Source organism: Plutella xylostella, chromosome 7, assembly GCF_932276165.1.
Source record: "Plutella xylostella chromosome 7, ilPluXylo3.1, whole genome shotgun sequence".
In the NCBI taxonomy this organism is placed as follows: Eukaryota; Metazoa; Arthropoda; class Insecta; order Lepidoptera; family Plutellidae; genus Plutella; species Plutella xylostella.
The window spans coordinates 9,006,659-9,032,410 of NC_063987.1; the positions used below are offsets into that span (position 1 = coordinate 9,006,659).

At 39.0% G+C, this 25,752-nt stretch overlaps 1 protein-coding gene and 1 long non-coding RNA gene across 3 annotated transcripts; both read right to left on the reverse strand.

Annotated features, from left to right (window-relative positions):
- Positions 1-983: 983 nt before the first annotated feature.
- Positions 984-23,496, reverse strand: LOC105386416 (proclotting enzyme). 2 transcript variants are annotated; one of them, XM_038107124.2, is made up of 8 exons: positions 23,181-23,496; positions 12,288-12,344; positions 10,426-11,757; positions 5,955-6,147; positions 4,720-4,880; positions 4,249-4,360; positions 1,820-1,964; positions 984-1,197 (listed from the first exon to the last, which is right to left on the reverse strand). In XM_038107124.2, the coding sequence occupies exons 1-8, from the start codon at positions 23,311-23,313 to the stop codon at positions 1,042-1,044; spliced, it is 2,289 nt and encodes a 762-aa protein (XP_037963052.2). In that variant the 5' UTR covers positions 23,314-23,496; the 3' UTR covers positions 984-1,041. The 2 variants fall into 2 exon arrangements, with proteins under 2 accessions (XP_037963052.2, XP_048478075.1); XM_048622118.1 differs by having other exon boundaries at positions 12,284-12,344.
- Positions 13,995-15,278, reverse strand: LOC125488746. Its single transcript, XR_007266462.1, has 2 exons — positions 15,176-15,278; positions 13,995-14,212 (listed from the first exon to the last, which is right to left on the reverse strand). It is a non-coding gene; the product is annotated as an uncharacterized LOC125488746 (long non-coding RNA).
- Positions 23,497-25,752: the final 2,256 nt, after the last annotated feature.

Below are 25,752 nucleotides of genomic sequence, written 5' to 3' on the forward strand. Positions count from 1 at the left end.
CTATAGCCCCTACGCACTTAGCGGCCAGCGGACATGTACTGGCGACCATAGACGCGGCGGCCTGGCCGCGTCTATGGTCGCCAGTGCGTAGGCAGCCTTACTCCTATGTTTCTTCCCGCCTCTTCTCCTCCCGTTATGCTCTCATTTGTTTATGGTCACAGTACAGACTTCCGGTTATCTAGAACCGTTTCCGTTAAAATGGTTCCTCGTTTAGTACTGCTACTACTAAACTGCTACTTGATAATAGATGGCATTAGTTAATATTTGTAACTTAAAGAGAAATTATATTTTTTCCAAATATTTTATTTCCACAATATTTTAAATACTATACAATATTATCTTAAAAGACAGTCATTTTATAAAATTATCACATATCTAAAACTATTTAATTTAACTTACAAATGTACCTACGAATGAGAGCAACATATATAGAAGCAAAATTAAGTTAATGTGAGCCATAGTTATATCCCTTATATAATTTCATAAGTTTTATTTAAGATAAATTATGGCTTTCTTCATTTTATATCATTATCTTGTCAAGTATATAAAAATATGAATAAATTATGTTTCCAATCCATATAATGAGTTTTACCGACATTTATTGCGGAGGAATAAGTATATACTTACTATTTATTTGGTAACCAAGCTATTTCTAGAGAAGATAATTAGTTAGTCTTTATTATTATATATAAGATATTATTATAGCTGTATAGGTGGACAACATCTGATATGAGAAAAAAGATCCAAACGACTATGGCCAACCTTCTTATAAACGAATCACCAACTTATTAAGGTTAAGGTTGCTTAATGTTTCATTTTTGCTCTTCAGCTATCGTACCATCACCTACATATTAGCAAATTATTCCAAATCCACAAACATTGTCGCTCGCCTGTCAAACATCAGTCAGACCCATGGAAGTAATAAGTACCTACCTATTACTTCCATGGTCAGACCATCACATTTCAGGTCAGGTTACGTCAGATTTAACAGGCGAGCGACTTGGATTGCTAATGTACGATGATGTTCTCCCCACAGTTCTCCTAAACCAGATGCTGCCGCAGCCACCGTGCATAGTGCGTCAGTCTAGTATAAACCCCGGGGTAGCCGGGCTCCCCGCACTTGTTCCCGAAGGAGACCACCCCGATCTGCGTCCAGCGCCCGCTGTGCTGCAGCATGAGCGGCCCGCCGCTGTCGCCCTGGAAGAGGTGAGGGGAGGGGTGGATGAGTAGGTGTGGAAGAATGGTATATAGGTTGGGAAACAGTTGAGAACCTCTGGCCTAGGTCTTGTAGCTTTTCTTGACTGGTGGAAACGATTTAGAGGGTTCAGTACACATTCAGTCAGTGCATATTTTGAGTCAAAACCAACCAAGTGCCATGTTGGCTGGATAAAGATTTAAAGTAAGTGACATAGATACCTAAATGATAGCACCATCTAGACTATACTTGCACAGCACAGTACAAGTGCCATACAAAACAAGAAGTACCACACAAAACAAGAATAGAATAGAATAGACTTTACTTTTTGACAGTATATTTTGTATCTTATTTAAAATTAGAACTACACAAGTTGCATTTCTGATGTTCTCCATATTTACTGACTGTATGTAGGTAGATAGATAAATTATTCAAAAAGCTATGTAAAGGCACACATTGTTTAGTGCGAGTGATTATACGAATTTAGTAGATATACATTTCGGGGTATGCCCTTAACGAATACACCTCTACTGCCTCAGTACATGGAAGCTCCGAGTTCCACTGTTCCCCAGGTCCTTCTTGAGATAACTCTATCTATAGAGATAATTCTAGAGGTATAGTTACCTGACAAGCGTCGACCCCCCCTCTTGCGTACCCGGCGCACAGGAAGGCGTCCGTGATGGGCTGGAAGTACGCGCGATCGCACTCCTCGTTGCGCCACACCGGCAGCCGCGCCTCCAGCTGCCGGGAGCTCTCGGAGCCGCCGTATCTGGGGGGCAGGGATACATTAATAAAATAAATATAATACTTATATGTGGGCCATCGACTTCGATGATGTGGGCATATCTTACACACGGCCATCCAACCTCAAACTAGGCCGAGTCTCGAGCTGCCGCGAGCCGCCGCATCTGAAGGGCTAGGGATAGGATAGAATGGTTAAAGACAAGCAAGTGGGGCTGTACAGTCGGTACCAAGCTGCAAGCAATGCAATGGGTACCACACAGCGTATGTAGGTATCTACTAATAAATAAATAATTAAATGAAATAAAAGCGACATTCTAACAACAAGGAGTGCTGGATTAGGTACATTATAGAGTTACTTATAGCCAGATTTAGGGGCTGCTGATTACGATTGTGTTGAAAAACCTTTGATATGAAGATATCCTCAACGAAGACCAGTAGCCGATAGTGGTTGGATGAGGAAGACGGAAGATAGCAAGTACTGTAGTGCTAACAATGATGATGATTCAGATGATTCTATCCCTTCAATGTTTAAACTTCCCATATGGCCTGAAGTTAATTAGGAAAGGCCATTTCTTGGAAATCTGTTACATTGTTCGACCACGATTCCCTTCACCAGAGTGAGAGTGTGGTCGTAAACATTGTAGGTACTTATGAAAATATACTTATGCAGAAAAGTTGAGTCGTTCGTCAAGTCGCGCGCCTTAGACTCGCGCGCCACGCCAGTTGGCATCTTCTGTTTTTTTACATCGTCAACTCGCGTGCCCATGTAAAGTACAGTCAGATGCAAACGAATTGAAACTAAAAAAAATAATTAAATATTGTCTCCCTGGCTGATTAGCATAAGAAGGTACAGACTAGACAGTCGCCATTAAAGTAGATGCTTTGATGTCAGGATAAAGATACAATAAAACCTATGTTGGAAGTGCGGAATGAGGCAAAAGGGGATGTGACCTATGACGCATGATACCCAAGTTTGCTATCTCTCTCATCCCATGCGCAAATTTTACATATTTTTGTTGCAAAAACCGGTTTCAAGGGTTAAAACGTCATTGTTTTAGTGACGTCGTTTTAGTGATACTCCCACAAAGCAAAAACATGTTTGTATTTGCTTTGTGGATACTCCTAATGCTAAGCAGAGATGTACGGTGCATTATTTACAGTCTACGGTACAGTGCAAAAATATTAAAATGTGTCAGTTTTTACTGATTATGATGTATTGTATTGTATAATAGTAAAGTTAATTTATTATAGGCTTACCCCCAGTAAGCCTATAATAAATTAACTTTACTATTTATTTATTTATTCTTCATTGCACAATATACAAACGTTACGTTACGTTTTCGTTGTGTTACCGTTATTTTAAATATCGAATTAACACTAAAATTTAAAACAAATTTCGTTTATTTCATTGGTCAAAGAGACAGATACCTAACTGTAACAATCACTTTCAGGAAGTTCATCGCAAGCAAGTCCATCTAGTAATAAAACTGCACATGAAATCATAACATCCCAGCGAGGAAAGTCGGTACTGCTTCGTGCACGTTATAAATATAACAAAGACCGAACAAATAAAAATCGTTCCTGTGTTTGGAGGTGTTCGATGAGAACAGTTTGCCAAGCGAGATTAATTACTGATTTTATTTTAAAGTAAAGTCCTATAAAATAACCTATACATTTTAAGTAGTTACAAAATACAAAAATAGTTACCTTAAGCATAATAAATTATGACTTTTGTGGCTGACTCTACATATTTTCACAGTCGAGCGAGTTGACGACAAAAAAAGTAGGAAATACGGGAGGGGCAACTCGCGCGTGTCGCGCGAGTCTAAGGCGAGTGACTTGACGAACGACTTGAGTTTGTTTCTAAATGACGATGCATTCGAAATTACAGCAATCAACCTACTCCCTTTTTGAGCTTTTCCTAGCGCGTGGCTCGTCCAATCAGTGCACCTTATTACAGTATAGTAATAATTAATATGATAATTAATATGACCGTACCGGTCATGCCCGTTTTGCTCGAGACTTGGCTGGGGCTCTCATAACCGTCGCTAACCATCTTAAGATGATCAATCCCTCTGATAGCACACCAGGAGTATGCTGCTTTTTATTAGGTACAATAGCAATAAAGCCTTTTATCCTTCGAAGAGCGGTTGGCAGACCATCTGCTAGATGGTCCGATGACATCTGCAAGGTTGCAGGGAAGCAGAGCGGCACAGGACCGGATGAATTGGCGTACAAATAAGGAGGCCTATACCCAACAGTGGGCGATAGAAGGCTGATGATGATGATGATCATGATCCCTATATTACCTGGTGGTCCCCCAGCCCACGACGGTGGCTACGGCCCCCTCAAACAGCTCGTTGCTCAGGTCCGCAGCCGGCAGGCAGATCGGGATCACGTACTTGGACTTTTGGACGTCCTCTGGAATGAATGAACATGATTTGGGTTTAGTACTGGTAATATAAGGACAAAGGATGAAGGCAATGGTCTTCAATCAGTGCGCCCTGTCGGTGATGATGTATGGTTAAGAAATGTAAACACTGCCCAGTTCACCCAGTGGGGAATAGACAGAGTTAGGCTCTGGGTTTCAGGGTAGGATCACATCAGCAATGAGGGAACTAAAGTAACCGTCATAGTTCTTAATATTTGCTAGCTAGTATTGTGGGATGCCCTCCAGCTCACTGGACCGACGACGATGGCAGTCTTTGGAGCCCTAGGTCTAGTAGTGTTATATATTATTACGGGCTGATGATAAAACGATGTGGTAAAATTCAACTCACCAGCCAACACCAGCACAGCGATATCATTGTAATACCCGACCCTCGAGAACTGTTCGTGAGCGCGCACAGCGGTGACTCGCACAGTGACGGGGCGCGAGGGCTCGTCGTCTCGAGCCAGGTCCACGTCGCCTAGGCGGACGCTGAACTGACGGGCGGGGAACCTGGGGGTAGATAAAGAGGAGAGTGGTAATGCGCCATTGAAGAATAATGTACTAAAATCTGTGTTCTACGTAAAGCAGTGCGGGGCGCGCGACCGAGTCGTAGATTCCCATAGAAACACTAATTTACTAAATCTAGACAATAGTGTCATCATGGTGAAATTATTGACCAGTCCACTTATGCTTAGAAGAGTGCCTAGATTTTATATTCCTTCTGTAAAATCAGCCATAGGCCAACGACATTTTAATTACATTGCCCCTAAACTATATAACATGGTCTTGCTTGAGGACAATCAACTTGTCAATTTCAAGAACTTCAATTTCAAAAATTTCATTATAAACTGGCTGAGACAATTTGATTACGAATCAACTGAGGACTTATTTTATATCCAAGTTTAAGTTACATATTGTATACTAAGTATTTCATTTATTATTTTTTTATTATTTTTTTGATTTTTTTCTATTTATAGACGCCACATTCAACCTTCGCCCATATACACACACACACACACACACATACATTCTCTCTCACAAACACACACATACATACACACTTCTCACTCACTACTCACTACACATGCATGAATAGTTGTAAACTAACTTAAGTTCATATTAAGTTTTTTTTTCTTCTCTTTGTTATACTTAATAGTTGTCACATTAATGAGGAGCCTGTCTTCTACGACACAGGGCAACCTAATGTAGAAGCAGTGCATCATAAAATTTGTAACAATTGTATAATAAAGAAATTTTTCATTTTCAGTCAGATTTTGGCGTCAGTTGCTGACTGCCTCAGGGTGTACCGTACGTATCCGGCGACACGTCAGGAGGCTCTTTTCGTGATGGTCATAATACTCCTTACTCAATATTGTAAGTTACCACTTACATACTACTTACTAAAGTCAGTTTTGTAATCTCAGATAATAAATTGATAGATGCTGAACGGTTGATCAACAGTCGATTGTCGCGCCAATAGAACAATACATCACTTAATTGCCGGTCAATTTAGTATCTGAGATGAAAAAACAGACTTTATAAAACGGAAAAACAAAAGCCAAAGCCAATAAATCCAAAACATACGGCCTCTGCTTCGAGTCCCGGGTGCAATGCGCGGCCGTCAACACCTGGCGGGGCCCCACCAGCGTGCCTCCACACCAGAACTCCTTGCGCTTGGTGCCGTGCAGGTAGATGGCCGCCATCCACGGCCAGGCGCCCGCCGCCGCCTCCGTGCCGCCCACTATGCGACCGCCTTCGTCCTCGCGTTGTCCGCATTCTGAGGATTTGGGGGGAGTGGTTTTAGGTTATGATTATGGTGAAGAGTGGAGTAGGGTAGTGTGTATGTTTAAATAGTTTATTTGAGTTTGAAAGACTAGTAAATCCGTCCAGTGCGAAACATCCATAGACGCATATTCACGTTTATAAATATTAGATGTACCTAGTATATGTATGTAACTCTCTCTATGTTGGGTGCAATCTGAATTAATAAAAACAAGTCTTGTATTCTCTCTAGGTATCTTTATTATTATTTTTATTACAACAATTCGCATTTATTACAGACATTTTTGGCAAAGTAGGTTAAATTATAAATTTCCAAATGAATTTACCAAATAATTTTTAATGTGTCGCATGAATAGCCGTGTGAAAAGCTAACTGCCTGCCCAGTGGAACATTAAACAGACAATTAATTATATCTGTGATGTTTATTATTTTAAAGAGAATATTTCGACTGTAGCAATTAACAATGTCGTAAGTGAAAAACCGCTACTTTTCAGTAGAGCCGTTTTAAGTTTTAAATATGACTAAAATAGTTCTAAAATTTACATTACTCTATCTATCTTAACCAAATTCGGCATGGTGACTAAGTTTTAAATGTGCTACAAGGTAGTAAGATAAAAAGTTAGTATTTTTGATAGGAAAGGTGAAAAAAGGCACATGTGACATTATTAACCGTCAAATCCCAGATTAACTTTGTCGGAAGAGTTAGATCCAACAATGTTAACTGGACTTGGTATTATAAATTTTGTTGGTAGTGGGAGATTCAACAATGTTCACTGAACTTAGTACTCAAAATTTTGTCGGAAGTGGGAAATCCTGCTATTTTAAGTGGACTTTATATTCTTTACGATGTCGGATTTATGCTTTCCTGAATAAATTTTTCCATGAAAATTGTAGTTTTCCATTATTTTGTTTCTATTTTCTAAGATAAATTTTAGTTATCAATTATAATAATGCAACGATAATCTGCTTATAGTTCTAGACACAAAACTGAATGTCGCAGTTTCTTAAGGCATGCTAAGAACGGGAAATTGGGGAAACTTCGTCACATATTCTCCTCGGCCATTCCTCAGAGCCTGAAGACAAAAGTCTTCAGCCAGTGAGTCCTGCCAGTGAGGACGTATGTTGCAGAGACCTGGACACTGACGGTAGGACTGGTCCACCGATTTCAAAACGCTCAGCGTGCTATGGAGAGAGCTATGCTTGAGGTTTCTTTGATAGATCGTATCAGAAATTAGGTTATCCGTCAGAGGATTACGGTTACCGACATAGCTGTCAAAATATGCAAGCTGAAGTGGCAGTGGGCTGGTCATATCTGCCGAAGAATCGATAACAGTTGGGGTAGGCGTGTTCTCGAGTGGAGACCACGAACAGACAGACGCAGGGTGGGACGCCCTCCTGCCCGCTGGACCGTAGGCGGGTAGCCGGTTGGAGGAGGAAGTCCGAGAACCGAGTGTTGTGGCGCTCATTGGGAGAGGCTGCAACTGAGATTTACCAACTCCTCAATGAGTGCTGGTGTTGCGGTACAGTGCCAGGTAACTGGAACGGAGCGGTCATAGTTCCTTTGCATAAAGACAAAGGCTCTCTCCAGGTCCGCAACATTCACCGTGGCATCAGCCTCTTAAGTATCGTTGATTCTGTATGCAAAAATATTGATTGAAAGGGTAGATAGGGAGACAGAGAATAAAAAATCTTGGATGTGTGGGCATGGTATTTGAAGAAAGGGAATGGGATTTGTGGATTACGATCTTATCACTACGTAAAATGTCACAGATAGGTCCTGGCTTAACAGAGTTCTGTGCCTTCTTAGATTTAGGAAATGCTTTTATAGTAAGGAGGAATGATTTGTGGGACACAATGTCCGTTTATGGAGTGGACAGCCAATTGACGCGACCACTGGGATCCATTTAGGGACTTTGGTTTGCGTTAGGATAAATAGAGCCTACACTGACTGGTTTAGCATCCACAGGGGTGTTAAGCCCTGTTTAATGTGTGCTTCGCCTTGGGTGTTTCATTTATTTAAAGAAAGTTATGTTAGGGATATAAAAGATGATTAAGAGGATTGCGAATCGAAAAGTTACTTCTTAAGTACATGTTGTACGCTGACAATGAAGTGTTACTATCATCGTCGGTAGAACAGCTGCAAAAATAAGTAACTTTCCGGTATGATGTTTAAAAATGAAGGGAATGAAAGGCGAAAGTAATGATGTTTCAAAGAGATGAAACAGTGACTGAGTGTAAGATCACGATAGAGAATTAAAGATTACAGCAAGAGAATGAGTTTGTATTGTTTGGGTATCCTGTTAACGAGAGGGGGTTATTGAAAGTGAAAGTGGGAAATCAGATAAATTTATTGGAGCCTGGAACTCTGTAATGAGGAGTCAGAAATTGTCTCAAAAAGCTCGTTTGGATGTTCATGAGAGTGGTGTTCCCTACGCTGATGCCATTTATTATTGTTATCACTAAAGATCTAGCATACTCGTATCCTTGCAGCTGTACAGTAAGAGGCCGAGAAACCTGCAGGTTACAGTGCACGTGACTGCACTAGTTCATCTTCAAATCCAATAGGAATTTTACTGACGGTTATTATCCAAAAAACAACAAATAAATAATAAAATATCGGTACCTATAAACATACAGAATGTAAAAGCAATGCTCCTGAAATCATGAACCACGTGCTCCTTCAGTCCAACTAAAAAAGTCTAAGGGACATACCTACGCAAATTATAATTTTTTTCAGTTTACCATACAGAATTACCTACTCTGGAATATTACGAGTATGTATGGGATTTCTAAAGATGTGAGTGTTAAATTAAAGTAAACTATTTTTGCAGATACCAGAGCTTTTAACTGTTTTTGAAAAATCTGCCCTTAATAAATTTACAGTAAGAGGCCTTCCTTACTAGGCCATGGTCACATCAGCAACTACGTATCCAAGCAGTAGGTATATTGATATATAATATATAATATATGGTATTAGCGACGATGCCACACCGTCGCCAAGTGAGTTAGGTACCATACATTTCAATACTTACAGCTTGGACACGTTGCTGGTAACGCGGTCAATGAGGTTTTAGTGAGGCTGGGCTCTAACTTTTATAGAGAGCCGGTCGAGATTTTACAACGTTAACAGAAAATAATGGAACATTGTACCACATCCAACTCAATAGTTTAACATTATGTACAAATAACAAGGTTGGTTCTTCCATATCCGACAATCACAAGGGAAAGAAGAACAAATAATAAAGTCGGTAATACCATATACAACAGTAGTACTTGAAACGCAAGCAAGTAATAATGTGGGATGTGGTACATCCGACTCAAAATTAAAATGATCCGCAGTTAATACTGTTGGATGTGCCGTTTGCTACAATGTTACCTGTTCAGTACTGTTTATACAACTTCCATACGAAAATTTAATAAAATATTAATTGTTAAAAAAAATACATTGTATTAAGCAAGCATATTAATGTGAGATGCTATAAAAATATATATTTGTTTAATTGTATCCGTTTTAATGGAACATGTTTGTACACAAATCTTCAATTTCTGTCATACATTGTCTTGAGATCTTTACCCGTTCCTTGATACACTAAGTCTACCATTATTTAGAGCAAGACATTATAGTTTCATTATTTTTATAAATTAATTGATCTTAAAGACCACATAATAAAATTGTATAACGCAACTTGGGCTCCTCCCGCTAACATGGCGGGAAGTGGTAGATACGACCGGCCGCCCCGCTCGCCCGCCCCGGGAACAGTGTCGCAACATACTTGCCGACAGTGTTAAGCGGTCGCCATGAACAGATCCGACTTTTTTCCACAAGAAAAATCGGGAAATATTCATAATTAAGAGCTGAAACTTTCCTAACACCTTCCTTATTGATATTATGACCTTCTAGTGCAATAAACTGAAAAATGGCCAAAAGTCAGTTACGACATTGTTAATTGCTACAGTCGATTTATAAGTATCTGAATTGCCCAATTAATTATATTAATGCAGACTTAATTGGTCTATATTTACGTAAATTTAATGATTTTACGCAATGAGATGATTTTCATAAAGCATGCTTTGAGTACTATGCCTAAGTAGAAAAACTGTTGAAAAGCAGAGTAGCTATGATTACACTAATTAGACTTATAGGTATAATACGTAGCTTTTAGTTTGCTCTGCTCTCTTTTAGATCTGAAGTCTGGAGAGTCGGACTTAGAAGGAGCAGAACTTGACATACTACATTGTAACTATGTATTTAGTAATCTGTGCCAGAACTTACCACTGACATCGACGATGTTGGAGAAGTTAGCGATGACGGGCGGCGGCACGGTGTAGTACGTGGACGACACGGGCCGCAGCGTGGTCACGGTCGCCGCCGTAGCGGGCCGTGTCGTCGTCGGCCGAGTCGTCGTCGTCACCGGCTTCGGACGTTTGGTAGTCAACGTGAGCACCGCCGAGGGCTTCTTAGTGGTCGTCGTCTTAATCAGCGGTTTAGATGTCGTCACCGGCACCAGGAAAGTGGGTTTGCTGGTGGTAGTCACTACGGGTTTCTCGTAAGCTGGTGTCGTGACTACGGCGTCGGCTGGACAGCAGACGCCCGGCACGAAGAGGTCTTTGAAGCACAAGGATTCTCGAAGATTCACTAGGTTTAGAAGCAACTGAGGGCAGTTGCTCAAATCCTCGCAAACTCCTTTCTTCCCTTCAGGAGTTGTACAGTATTTGCCATCGTTCTCTTTATCACCAGTTGCAATCTTCGTGATTGGTGCATCAGGTAAGACTCTCGGTAATGCCTTCTTGACAATTGGGGCGATTGTGTCAGTGACATTTCTGCCCAAGACGTTTTTGGTCAGAGTGTAGATGGCTTGCGGTAGCTGTTGTAGATTGGGGTTCGATTCGTTTCTCTCGTTGTCATTGACCACGTCCACTAGATAATGGCCTACAGTGTTGATGGCTCCGAGGGTTTCCGATATTCTCGTGAAAGCTGAGTCAGATAACAACCGCCCATCATTTGGATTGTATGAATCGGATCTAATCTGATTGCCAGTAGATCTACCGTCATAATTCTGGTTTAGGTATTGTGAGTTCTGCATGTGCTGAGGACCGAAGGGACTTTGCTTCAATGAGAACTGCTGGTTGGATGGATTCTCTGGGTTTTGGAACGCATATTGGTTCTCACTGGCTTGATACTGTGACGGGTCTACTGGGCTTTGGTTATATAACTGCTGATTAGGATCGGACTGTTGATTGAACGAGAATTGAGGGTTTGAATTTTGGAACGCGAACTGTTGATTTGACGAAGCCGGATTTTGGTTGGCTCCAAACTGTCCTTGACTGCCAAAGTTCTGTGAGTACTGAGGATCTGGCTTTTGACTGAAGAACTCTTGATTTTGATTTTGGAAGGCGAATTGCTGATTGGACAGCGAAGACATTTGATCAGGTCCATACTGTGGTCCGGGACCCCCCTGGTCCTGCATGTAGGGCTGGTGGGGTCCTCCGCTGAAGTAGGCGTCCGGGGCGGGGGATCTCTTCCGGGGCGAGGTGAACCGGTGCCAGGGCGGGTGTCCCGGGTGGCGCTGCTGGTTCTGCCACTCACCCGTGGTCTGAAAGTGGGCTGGAAGGAATGGAATTTTTATTTGCTAATAATATAATTTATTTGTTAATGGAATAATAAGTTTGCTGGAAAGAGAGAATCCACTTGAAAAGCTGTTATCGTCAGCTCGTATTCGTCCACTGCTGGAAATAGGCCTCTCCTAAGCAGGGCCAAGACCTTCAGGCCTCGGCTTTCCTCATCCAAATACTTGACGTTACCTGCATAACGTTGTCGGTAAAGTGGGCTGGAGGGTCACCAACGCTATGTTTGTCGATTCACGTGTACTCAAGATGTATATTCTAAACTTAAATGGTAGCTTCGTTATCTCAGTTATTGCAACACCCAGGCTTGCTACTCCAGTTTACTCGGGAGCTAGGCTGACTGAGAAATCAAGGAGATTATGTACAAAGGTTCCACTCGAGAGAGCCACGTACAGGAACTTTACCTCCTCTCAGAATAGAATAGGTAGCTTCGTTTTCTTAACTAATAAACGATATTAGATCATTTAAGTACTAAATGGTAAGTAGTAAAGTTGAGTGATGCGTACCTACCCGGTCGGTTGGCAGTGAGCATTTGACCTCTCACTTGTGGCAACACTTGGAGGATACCTGGAACAATAGATACATTTTATAAGTTTTTAGCTAAAGCAACTAAAATTTCCGTCACTCTCACTACTATCCATCACAAAAAAAAGTCAACCTTCGACTTCGATTCAATACCACTGTAAACTTATTCAATAGCAATATTATATTCCCCATGAATTGATTTAAATGGCTATGGGTTACACAAACGGTAGATACAACAAGTTTTTACACTCATAATAATCCATTCTGAACCAAATTTGAAATGAATGTATTAACAGAAAATGAAAACAAATATCACCAAATATAAAATGTCCAGTGAAATTTCCCAGTCCATGTTGGTCCTCAGTGGGCAGTCATTAGTCCCGTAAACTACCTACAGTATTCATGTCTAAAAGTGAAACTTATGTTTGAGAGTTTTTGCAAATACATTTACGGTATTTTGGATTTCTTAACCCATTTGGAATGGCCATTGTTTTTAAATATATTAAGCATATACTTTTTAATACTTTAATGCTTTAATACTTTTGTTTCATCGTACAATGTTTTATGTACCAGGTATGGAGAGTTGTAGAGGTTAGACCAGGGTGGATGAGGAAGGCTGAGGATACCTGAGGACCAGTGAGCTGAAGAAGACGATTGTATGACCATGACACGTAAATAGAGTAACAAATGAATCATGAATGAATTCAAAACAAACCTTGTATAATAGGATGCACCATAAGCGGTCAAGGATAGAGAAAGTGGGTGTTTACGCAAAAATGTTACATCATTACTGACTCGATGTCCCAAAGTGACTAATCCGGGTTAGTGATGCCATTGTGAAAGAAATGAGTTTAAAATATATGAGGTTCTTCCGTTTTTTACCGGTTTTATAACTTGATTGGTGATGTTGGTCGTCTAAGCTCATCAAACCACTACTAATTTACCTCGTTGGTAAGAGCGGCCTGGAGGGCGTCCCAATCTATATTTAACTATTTTTGGGCTCTACTCGTAATTTTGTGTTGAACGGCACAACGCCACATTACATTCATAAGCAAAGCGAGCTATGGAAAAACTTTACCTAATAGTCGTCATTATCGCTAAAACATAGCATTAGAAATAGGATAATTAGTAAGAAAACAAACTTTACCAAGCTCTTAAACTATTGAGTGGCAATTATATCAATGATACCTAGGGAATATTGTGAAGTCCGGATTCAATCAATTCAAAAGCAAGCTGAAGCAATGGGCCATGTATTTCAAAGAACCAATAACCGATGGAAATAATCGTACATATTATGACGATTTTGTTTATTGTTTTCCTCCTACATACTCGTGCGTATTATTGCAAAATTTACGTGCAAATATGTTTGTGTCGGGAAATTTCTGTTTCGCAACAAATGCTGAGTTCAAACTAATGTTTGCGCAATATTAGTGGAGTTGTTAAATATCCTGTTTCACTTTATTTGGAAATTAGAAACAATAAAGCGACACAAATAGTTGAGAATTTCATGAACGTGGGATCTGGCCAACTCTGTATTCATTTTAAATTCTAATATTGAAACAATGTGAAACAAAAATAATAAACGCATACTTATGTGATAATAAAGTAAATGCAACATAGATAGAGTGGAAAATAACCTTTAGGGTATTAAGAGGGTGACTATGGGATCCATGATAAATGACGAATGCAGGATTTCTTGAGGCCAAACTATTTACTGAACCAAATTACATTTTCTTAAGTGTGTTCTAAGTGACGGGCGCGAGACGACTAGCGTCTGCGCATTGTTCGCTACTGGAAGTTACTAGAAAGCTGACATTGCAAAACGTGACTATAACATGTGTCGCTACATCACTTCCCCCGTTTTTCAAAATTTTTCTCAAAAATTTTCAAGTACAATACGTAATACCTACCTATGTTACAAAAGCCTCTCTTACGGAGCTTTAAACTTGAAACATACAATATCAAACAAAACAGAAATCGCAAAATTACATTTCAATACTGATACAAAATTAACAAATCAAACTTATAAATCTCACACAATAAACCACTTGGTAAAACTACGTAGCACTCTGTTCACTCGCGACGCGCTTATCACATTCCGCTGACCGTGCAAGATGAACGCGGCTACCTCGGTTCTGCGAATCCGACCTCGTGTGTGATTGAACCATGTGAATTTCCGATCTAAATAGCTTCTCTCGTTGCACCTCTCGTCCACCCTGGCGGGAACTTCCATGAGGACCCTCGAGTGAGCCTCCGCGTGGGTGACCAGTCCACTATGCTCCAGCTCGGCAGCCTCGCAGCGAGGAAACCGCCCAAACTCGCTAACTTCAGAAGCGCCGATTACCGCCCGTTGACCTTCCGTCGTGAACGCGCAATCGCACCTTCTATGTGTTCCGCTCGTCCAGGTCCTGACTTGAGATGCTTCGATACGCTAATTTCTTCTTTGATGCGTTACCAAAATTTGTGAAGGGGTGGTGCACTTCCAGTAGATGATGTTCCTGATGTTGTCGTTGTTACCCCATGGCCTTGCTGGGGGAGCCGTCTCGTCCACGCCGTTCCATGCTGCGCCGTTACATGCCGCGTCATCGCCGTGCTGACTCCATAATTTCTTCCGAAGGTTGCGTGTTCAGATTGTCGGAGGTCACCAGTTTAGGGTATTAAGAGGGTGACTATGGGATCCATGATAAATGACGAATGCAGGATTTCTTGAGGCCAAACTATTTACTGAACCAAATTACATTTTCTTAAGTGTGTTCTAAGTGACGGGCGCGAGACGACTAGCGTCTGCGCATTGTTCGCTACTGGAAGTTACTAGAAAGCTGACATTGCAAAACGTGACTATAACATGTGTCGCTACAATACGTAATACCTACCTATGTTACAAAAGCCTCTCTTACGGAGCTTTAAACTTGAAACATACAATATCAAACAAAACAGAAATCGCAAAATTACATTTCAATACTGATACAAAATTAACCATCAACCCCATAGTCATCCACCTCATTATACCCTAAAAACCTTTCCACGTTTTTTCGTTGTGACTACACAGATGGGTTTATTTTATGTGGCTGTAAATTATTAATCTTATTTCGAGTTTTATACCCGCCATCATCAGTCAATGATCACCCAAGAATAGTTCTAATAATCACGGGCATGATCATTATGAAGAGGGACAGCTTAATGCGCTTGCGCAAGAAAATAAGTTCTGGCTCCGCGTTGAACTCTTTTGTATTGACAGAAGAAATAGGCTCGTAGCACTTTCGTAGTATTTTATATTAAGTATGCCACTCAAAATACAGAAATCTTGGCATCCTATCTATTAAAATACAAACAACAGGTTAGTGAGCGAATGAAAAATAGTCGAGCCGTTGAGGACATTACTTTAATACATAATATATTATGTGCAATGTATAGTTTGTTTATACATGCTTATGTATTTATTACTAATACTACTAAGTTTAGAACGTAACAATTTACAACAGCCGCCTACAAACCAATCGTTTATTCAGCAATGTAGGTTACCTAACCAGATCTAAAAATACTCTATCAAATAAATAAAAAACTGCCAGATAATAATGCAAATCAGGCTTATTGTTGAGAAGAAAGCCTCTACAATACTCGCGTTACCTCGATAACGTCATGATCGCTCGGTATAGATCCGCGTTATGTAATGCGCCTGCGCAGGTGACGTCACCACCGGCTTTCACTATCCGCCAATCAGCTGTTCGGCGAATCTTTCGACTCGTATTGCAAAGTGTTAAGAGTGAGTTTTGACTGTAGTGTGTAGTTGGGTTTGGTGTCTGTTATTGTTTTTTTTGTTTCAGTCGAGTTAAGAGGTAGTGTAAGTGGATTATAGTGAATTGTTTCACCGTTTTTTTTGTTTATAACATTGAATATAAGAACGTATCGATTCGTACAAAAGTGATTGATCTTGATTGTTATTAAATAATATTTTTTACCATTTCTGTGTTAGCATATTTAATTAATTATACACATGTCCATTTTCCACTACAAATGACAGGGCAAAGCGTTATAGCGATAGTTGTGAGAGGCCTATCTCCAGATTGTCCACTTGTCCAGCCGAGAATGATAGCGATCTGATTATGATAACGAAAATAAACGTGACTGTGGCTATCCAGTTGTTTATTCCCTATTTTCTTTCCCATCATCCATTTGGAAGCTACTTGGGTGCATTCGTCCAGTCCACCAACCCGCACTTGGCCAGCGTGGTGGACTAGGCCTAAACCCTTCCTTCATTGGAAGGAGACCCGTGCCCCAGCAGTGGGGACGTAATGGGTCGTGATGATGGGTGCATACAGATACTCGTATAATACCATATACATGTCAACAACAAAACTTTTACCAGCGTAGGTTTTTAAAAGCTGCACGAAAAAATTCGGTCGCTAGTACCTATATGTTTTGTTTATTTAGCAAATGGTTTGTTTGTTCTATTCGTCCAACAAACACGAGTTTTGTGTTTCCGAACGTACAAGATCGATCGGAAATATTCAGCCTCGTATTTTCTATTTCAGAACTTATTCCATGAATTTTGTGTGTAGTTCAACAAGCATTCTAATTCCAAGTAGTTTTCATTAGAGTACGTGAGCTGGCTTGTGATATAGTACAATGCAATAGGTTATATCAATTTATGTGAATTTACTGCAAATACCTATATTATATCCATAATTTTTTTAATAACTGACATAGTTAATTTGTGAACCGCCACATCCACTGTGCGACCGGCCCCCTCTATTGCGAACTTGTTTTGACAACTATTTTCGGATTCAAATTGAATTTGACACTAATTACTTCGTAAATATTATTTCTTTGTGATTTCACAATAGAGCCGCAGGCCTTTCCGTCTTTTGTAATATCACTATCTCTCAAGTGGGAATAGTAGGTACCTATATAAAATCTGCTAATAAGGCATCACATTTTTATACACTGTATTAAGGAGAAACAGCAACGATGTGCAATAATAATTATATCTTTCACCGTGTAGAGAGTCGCGGTGGGCGGCCATCGCGGTATTTAGACAATGCGTCATAAACGCACTTACCTTTAATAACAAGTCACTTGGGGAGAGACTAGCTGGGATGTAGTGGGAGCTTTGTTGTTATTATCTTTAAGTTGTGTGCGTGTATGTCATCATGATAAGTCTACAAAATACTACAGATCTGAGCTGCGTCTCTATTTTATCAAATTGATTCGTTTGAACTAAATAGCAGACTACATTAGACGAGTAGACACTCTTGCTGCTTGACAAGCACTGCATAGAGACTTGATGTCACATATTGAAAAGCATTAATCGATAAAAAAATATAGTATTTCAGAAAACGTAGAAATCTCTACCAAATGGGTCAAAACAGACTGGGCAAAGCAAACAAACCCCATCTTACTATTACACTCACGAGCAATTAAAACTGTTCCTGCAACATATGGAACGTCAATGGTAGGTAGAACATTGTCATTGCACATGAGTGTATAAGGATTCACACATAAAGTAAGGTTATTAAAATAAATAATATAGGTACTTTGGGCAAATTTTTCAATCGTCAGACAAAAATAATTGCTGTCTCTGTCTAATATAAACATCCAAACGCGACAGCATCAGAATAATTATTCCTCAGATAACTTTTATCAAACTATTAAAAAATCAGCCCTTAATTAATAAAGAAGAGAAAAACCCCACTGTAAGCCCATCAAGCTTACTCTACAACAGTCTAGTCAGCTAATGGCGGTGTCGACACATGGCGCGCGTCGGCTATGGCGCTGAAAGTTAAACAGCCGGCACTGGGTCAGCCCGGAACACACGTGCCGGGAGACATGGATACCGAGGCATCATTGTCTATGAGCAACTACTTAGTGCAGCTTATTTTTCTAAAGAGCACGTGCCAATTACCTATAAGGTAATAGGTAGGTACCAAGAAGCGTCCGTAGTCGAGCGGGCTTCAGTGATCGTAACTGATTACTGAAGCAACAACTGACACGGTCAGCCATTGGATGGGTGACCGATTTCAAGTGGTTCTTTTCTGGACGCTTCCGTGCTTCGGACGGCACGTTAAGCCGTGGGTCCCGGTTGCTGTTTCGGCAGCAGTCGTTAAGCCTAGTCAGAGGCCTTCGGGCGGCTTGAAAACATCTGACAGTCGGGTTGCCCACTTACCCGACAACTCTCTCAGCACAAGCTTGCATGTGGTGAGAGACTGGTGAGAGGTGGACTAGGCCTAAAACCCTTCCTTCATTGGAAGGAGACCCGTGCCCCAGCAGTGATGGATCGTGATGATGAGGTAGGTACCTAGAATCTACACTTGAGTTTAGTACACATAGATGTAAGTGATACTACTCGATTGATACACCTAAGTTTGTGAGATTGTACGTTATTGTTTGTTATAATAAGTAGGTACATAATACCTTTACTATATGGTTAAGATAATCAGTTTCATATTAAACAAAGTTTCTCAAACGAGTCCCGTTTAAAATGCCGTCAACTAATAACATCACAAAACACTTAATCACGGGCCGAAACAAAAATTATAAAATTACTTACATCAGACATTATCTCGCACGCATAATGTTTCACGCAACATGTCGATCATTAATCTTCGGACAAGTTATGAGTGTGTGATGTGCGATTATAAAGTTATAATCACCAAATTCATTTTTACGAACAGGACTTTTCCGCTGTTTTAAACTTGCAAAACAATTTTTTGTTTAAAATACAGGGCCTATAAAAAATAAACTTCTTGTTCAAGTGATGTTTAGAGTGGTATATAATGCCCTATATGAATCATTCAAATACCATTCTAAACAACATAATATATAAAACGTTGTCTAAACTTTTTTTTGTGGTAATACAGATTTTGTGTTTACGTTTTTAGTTGACGTGCATCGTGCAAGTATTGTAACATTTGTAAGCGACAAATTGTATTCATAATAAATTGTAAACCTACGAATGTTTGAATATGTAATATGCAGATGCAGCCAGATCTTGGGTTCTTTGACCTCAGCGATGTAAGTTTGGGTTACAAAAGCTGTAATTTTCTTATCAAGGTCTTAAACTTAATGCCTTCGAAACAAAATTTTATGGATGTGCTTAGCTTTTTTAAACATTTGGGATATCTTTACACCATGGCATGATGCATGATACAGGTTTGGAGCGAATACTTTGATTTTGTAATTAGAGATTACAATTTATTGACTGGGCTTTATAATAAGAATTTATATTTATAAAGTACTAACTAGCTGATTCGCCTTTAAAAGTTTTCCCGTGGAAATTCCTTGATAAAAGTAGGCTATGTTCTTACCCAGGGTCTAGACCATGTTTATACCAAATTTCATTCAAATCCGTTCAGTAGTTTTGGCGTGAAAGAGTAACATACAGACAGACAGATAGACAGACCGACTCAGTTACTTTCCCATTTATAATATTAGTTAGGATAGTTAGTATTAGGATATTAAAACTAAATGAAGTATATTACGTAACATAACCGTTATTTCACTACGCTGTAGCTGTAGAAGACATGCAGGATGCAGGATGGGTTTTTTTTTCAGTAAGCGACACCAGATAAATGACAGTCTACATATTAATTACAAATTCAACGCCCTGAATTATTTAAAAAGTCGGTCCTAAAATAAGCAACAGTAACAGCACTTCACTTTGAGAACTCGTAAAACAGCAATAACTTGCCGAACCCCGCAGCCATTGCCGCCAAAACGAAATATGTAACCGTTCCTTCTTTGTTTCGGCCTAACAGGAATTTTAAAGGTAGCAATTGGCCGTGGAAGGCTTGTAGTTGCTGATAAAGACGTGTCGCAACTTCACTAATTTATTTGGCGACATAACGCTCGACCTCACGTCCATAGAATAACATGATAACTTGATAACTTACGTTAAAAACGTCCGTCATTTAACACTAAAAGTCGCTTAACTTTTGAACGCCTCTGCCGATTTTGATCAAATATAGCTAAGAACACTCGCGGATGTACGATCCGAAAAAAACTAAACGCAAATTGGTTCTGCCGTTTGGGAGCTACACTACCACATACAGATACACAGCAACACAGACACGTTAATTTTATAACACCTCTCTTTCCGTCGGGGTTAAAAACCCGTAGTGACATTGCGACCCCTTATCTGCTAGAAACTAATGTCGTCATCGGCCAATTGGCATTCTAAAGGTCGTGCTCTGCGTTTAGTGTATTTATCACCCCCCCACCCCCCCCGGGAAATACAGGGGAAGTACCGCTTTACATACAGAATGCGACAAGCGCTTTACATATTTACTGAGGTTCAGCCAAGGAGGTTTGTTGCCCAATTTGTTTATAATGCTCTGCGGGAATATTTCAGCTGAGAATTTTTACACAACTTTACATATTATAGCTATTAACTGCCAGTTTCAATAACTCTATCTACCGATGACTGGTAGTTACTTTCATACTATTTTGCCACATTAATGGTCTTCGCACATTATAACAACTCAACGGCGACTCTATGCTAGACATTGATATTTAAGCCCTGTGTCATATCTTCAAGGTTTAATTTCAAAAAATGACATTTAGGGTGGGTTGCACCATTTAACTTTAACTATTACAGACGTAGACGTCAAATCTCTTGAAGATTGATCTGTCTCGCCAAAAGATTTGACGTTTGTAATAGTTAAAGTTAAATGGTGCAACCCACCCTTAGGCCCAGTTTTTTGATCCGTGGTCAACTTTACCATTAGTCAAATCACGTGTCAAGCATGACATCTGCATACGAATTTCGTTGGTTTTTAACCAATGGTAGCCATTTTTGACCAATGGTTGAGTTAACTAGGGATCAAAAAACTGGCCCTCAGTGTACGATGCGTAGGCCACTCGTTGTACACTACTTTTTAATCATTTTTGAAATTAAACCTTGAACATATGACACAGGGCTTAAATATCAATGTCTAGCATAGAGTCGAGTCGCCGTTGAGTTGTTATACTGTGCGAAGACCATAATAGTTACAACGTGGTTACAACCTGTCAAAATCGTATCAAAGTAACTACAAGTCATCGGTAGATAGAGTTATTGAAACTGGCAGTAAATAAATGTACCTATTAACCAAGGATCAAATTACTTAACAGATGGGAGCTTGATCGATTTGACAAAGCAACGCGAAGTTGGTGGGAAAAGTTATAATTACTTGAATTACTTAAATCGGTAAAAACTACGCTACGCTGCGAGCAGCTCAAAAATCTTCATACGAGTTTAATGTAAAGAATAGAAAATAATATGTTAATATGTATTAGTTTCCAAAATAACAGAAGAAAAAGGCTTATATATATACTAAAACGATTAACAATAGGCAGCCTTATCACTAAGAGCGATATCTTACAGACAACTCCAGTTGCAGAAAAAAGTAACGATTTACCTATTTATTTTACTTAAATTGATGACCAATGAAAGGTAAGGATAGGTATATATTCTTCATGTGATAATAAATAAAAATAAATAGTTGGTAGGGAAGATAGCATTAATATCAAATAATAGCATCAGATTATACAATCATCCTATACTCAATATACTCATCATCACCATTAATACCTAATAACTTCACTATCCTATATTGGAGGAGATATGTTATGTTACGTAAACAATGTAAAAAGCTGTTGGTTTCTTAAATAAAATAAATAAATAAGTATCACTTCAGATTCTCCCTATAATAACATTGCGTTATGATAAGGTTCTTATTCTCCTAAACATTTGTGTAGAGTTAAAGTTTGAACGAACCTTATACTATACATGACTGTACCTAAGCTAATTTCTTGTACGTTTCGCGAATCATTGATACTTAGAGTTCAAGTGATTAAAGATTAGCCATGCCGCGCGGTGGCCGCTTGTTAAACGGTAAGAGTACGGGAAATCACCTTTACTTTCACTACTAAAGTTTTATTGTTTTGGCGAAAAAAAAACGATCGTTGTAACGAGATATAAGTACTTACTTAGTTAAGAAATGCTGGTAGAGATTTTCCCCCTTATTCATAGAAAAGTTACAATACGTTTTAACTAATAAACTGTTTTGTCCCTCTCTGTCAAAGAACAAATTGTTCTTTGTTGGAGAGGGACAAAACAGTTTATTAGTTAAAACGTTTTGTAACTTCTCTATGAATAAGGGGGTTTATCTTTCTATGGATTGTTATAGTCGACGAATAATAAAGAAAACTTAGAGCTTTTTTAAAGTTTTAATTGTTAGCGTAAGAAGCGTTATAGGGTTCCGTAGCACACATGGATACCGTGGTTAATTACTATAATGCTCGCTCGGCTGTCTATGGTAGTTTTATGTTTTTTTATAAATATAATAATAACGTATGTACTTAGGTAATTTGGTGATTACATTAGGTATAATAGTCTAGTTTAATTATCTCTATCTTTTATTGGTATACCTATATATTTTGTATACAATAAAGTGTTTAAATAAATAAATATAACATTATATTACTTATGTTATGGTGATCACAGAAGTAAATTAAAATTAATTACTTACCTAATATTATGAGAGATCAGAGAAACTCAGATATGAGTGGTGAACCTACTTTTTAAAATGGTACGGTACCATTAATCGTGTGAGAGTATTTTTGTGTGAACCTAATTACCACATTCTCTATAATTTATTTATTGGTTTAACACATTCTAAGAACAAAAAGCAAATCACATAAAATATTCATAAAATTCATAAGATTATGTTTACACCTTGTCAAACGTTCATTCAACTGTAATGTCTCGATTATTAAATGTGAGTTTTCACGCTACAATGTTTCGATCAGATGTAGAGAGACGTGTGCATCTACCCACTGTCTACCTCATAAATATTCAAATATTTTCCTCAAGCGGCCTAGAAAAAAATCAAAACATACCAAGAGCAAGACATGTCTTTCGGAGGAGGTCCATTTCCGTCACGTCTAATGTAATGGCTCGTATGAAGCGACGAGTTACGCAAACACTTTCACTGCACGCCGAGCGATACGATAATACGCTGTAATCACTCATGAAATTACACTTATGGCTGCATTTTCGAGTTCGATGCACTTTTTTAATTAAGAAAAAAAATATAAGAAAAAGAAACGAAAATTTCGGAACGCAGCCAAAGATGGCGGTCGAAAACTTTTGGAGGGAAGTTTGGGAAAAAAATCGACCGCTGCGTTCACTTTCGGCAGCGGCAATGCGTCGCGCGGCGCGTACGCCGGGCTTTTACTTTCTCACTCCACGGATGCGAGGGGGGGCTATTGTCCCTGGACAAAGTTTTGGGGAATCCTATTCAAAATTGAGATCGTAACCCAAGATGGGTAGATGCCATGTATGTGCCAGCGGAAATTTCACCATTGTGAGGCGGCTGGCATGGCGGCAATATGAGGTTTAGAATGTTTCTGCAACATTTTCTCATTCTTGCATGTAAAAACTGTCGGAGTCTTCTAAGCCACAATATAGGAGCTGTCTTATTATGCTTTTGAATAATGCGTATGTATTACTTATAATTAATCACAATAGTGAATTACCTAGCCATTATTGCTATTTTGTAACTTCAGGATGCAGAATAAGTATGACAAGCAGCGCAATACGAGAAGTTGGGAAAACAGAATACTCAATAGGTAGGTACCCTACTTTTTAGTAAATGTGAGCAGATTCTAGTTTTTTATTTATATATAAGTAAGTAATTATAATGATTGTAGATATCTTCTCTCTAGACTCTCTATATAGAGATCTTCTGTATACGTGTTCTGTACACAATATTAAAAAGTAAGTAGGTACGTTAGTTCACTTTAAGAAGAAATGGTTTTGAAACATCCTGCGAACTGAATGACCACAGCATATTGTGCAAGGGTTTTTACGAGAGCTTTATGAATCAAGTGTAATGAATTCAATATGAAATATAATATATTTTTCCTCATATTTTTTCATACAGTGGTTTTTTGTTATTCAGTAGTTACAGTTTTAACAGAATAAGAACATACATTTATACAGAAGAATTGAGAATCCCTTCTTTTTTCGAAGTCAGTTAAAATACTCTAGCAGTTAGACGTTTACAGGCTGATGATAATGATTATTTTATGGCGATTTATGACGAAGCGACGCTTTTTTTAATCTTATTTATTTATAGAGGCTTTATTCTCATATGAGAATATGTCAGCCTCATCGTAACCTAAATTTAAATTTTACACACTAAATAAACATATTTTAAATACTAGTATTAGGTAAATTATTCCTTAGGTCTAGATAAATATTAACAATTTTATAAAATCTCCTAGCTCTCTCCGACCATGGCATCGCTAGGATGCTATTGTACACACCTACATCAGTACTTGAATGGCCAATGTAACTTAGAAAAGACTCCCTATGAGCTTCACTTCGGACACACTCCGCCAAAAGGTGTTGGGCATCTTCAAGAACTCCACATAAGTCACAGTTAGGTGAGTCGACTTTTTTCATGAGATAGGCGAAGCGATTAAGCGGAATGTGTCCCGACCGAAGTCTGTGAGCTAGTAAAACTTCAGATCTATTTTTTTTTGTTTATGTTTATTCAGGAAACTAACAGCACTTATAAAACATATGTGACTTAAACAGCGCTTATAAAACATAATGTGACTTACTTACTTATCTACTTATCCTATTATCAACAAACCAGGGGATGCGAGGAGGTTCGGACTGAATGGCTTTGTACCATATACCCTTTTCTTTAGATCGCTCATTGAAATTCTCCTTCCACTCATACTCTTCAAACTCTGCACTTTTGACATGAAGTCATAGTAAAATGCTACCCCGAAATCATCATAGGGTTATGGTGATTTCGTTCTGTTCTAGGGTAACAGATAGAAATTACCGGTAGTGACAAGTAAAGTTTTGGAAAAGTACCTATAGATAGTTAGTTAACACACATTCAGAGATACCTACCTACATCTATTTCAATGCACGTAAGAACGAGGCAAATATTTCATAATTTTCAAAAACGGTAGCACAATATGAGTGAGCCAATATGGCGTGCGGTGGCACAATGGCACTCCACCCCAGTCCTTTCATGAGGTGAAAAGCCTGGACAATGCGCGGGAAACAGCCTATTGCCGCTTCCGGCGAGTGAAGGAAATTTTCGCGGGATATTAAAAAGTATTGAGGTTCGTTCTGAATCTCTATGTCAACGTTCTGAATTTAAAATATTTGTGAATACAGGATTCACATTTTAATATTTTTAATGCTTTTCGATTCGATTATAATGTATTTTGTTAACATTGGCTTGTGGCTGAACTGCATTCCATATTGTAAAATAAATATTTAAGCACAAATTATTTTTCATGTCACGTTTACTAATTGCCTCTTGAAATAAAATGCGCGCGTGATATAAAACACAAGCGCGCACTTAGAATTTAATTTAAAAATAAATTTCAGGCAATATGGGCCAAGTTTTATTCCGTACCCGTAGAGGAAAATTTAATTCTC

Bases quoted from the DNA above. Each gene is read 5' to 3' on its own strand.
- LOC105386416 (XM_038107124.2), bottom strand. From the start codon at position 23,313: ATGAGTGATTACAGCGTATTATCGTATCGCTCGGCGTGCAGTGAAAGT. The intron at 12,345-23,180 runs GTATGTTTTGAT...CTATTGTTCCAG, and splicing joins AAAGACATGTCTTGCTCTTG to GTATCCTCCAAGTGTTGCCA. The intron at 1,965-4,248 runs GTAATATAGGGA...CCTGCCCCCCAG, and splicing joins GTGGGCTGGGGGACCACCAG to ATACGGCGGCTCCGAGAGCT.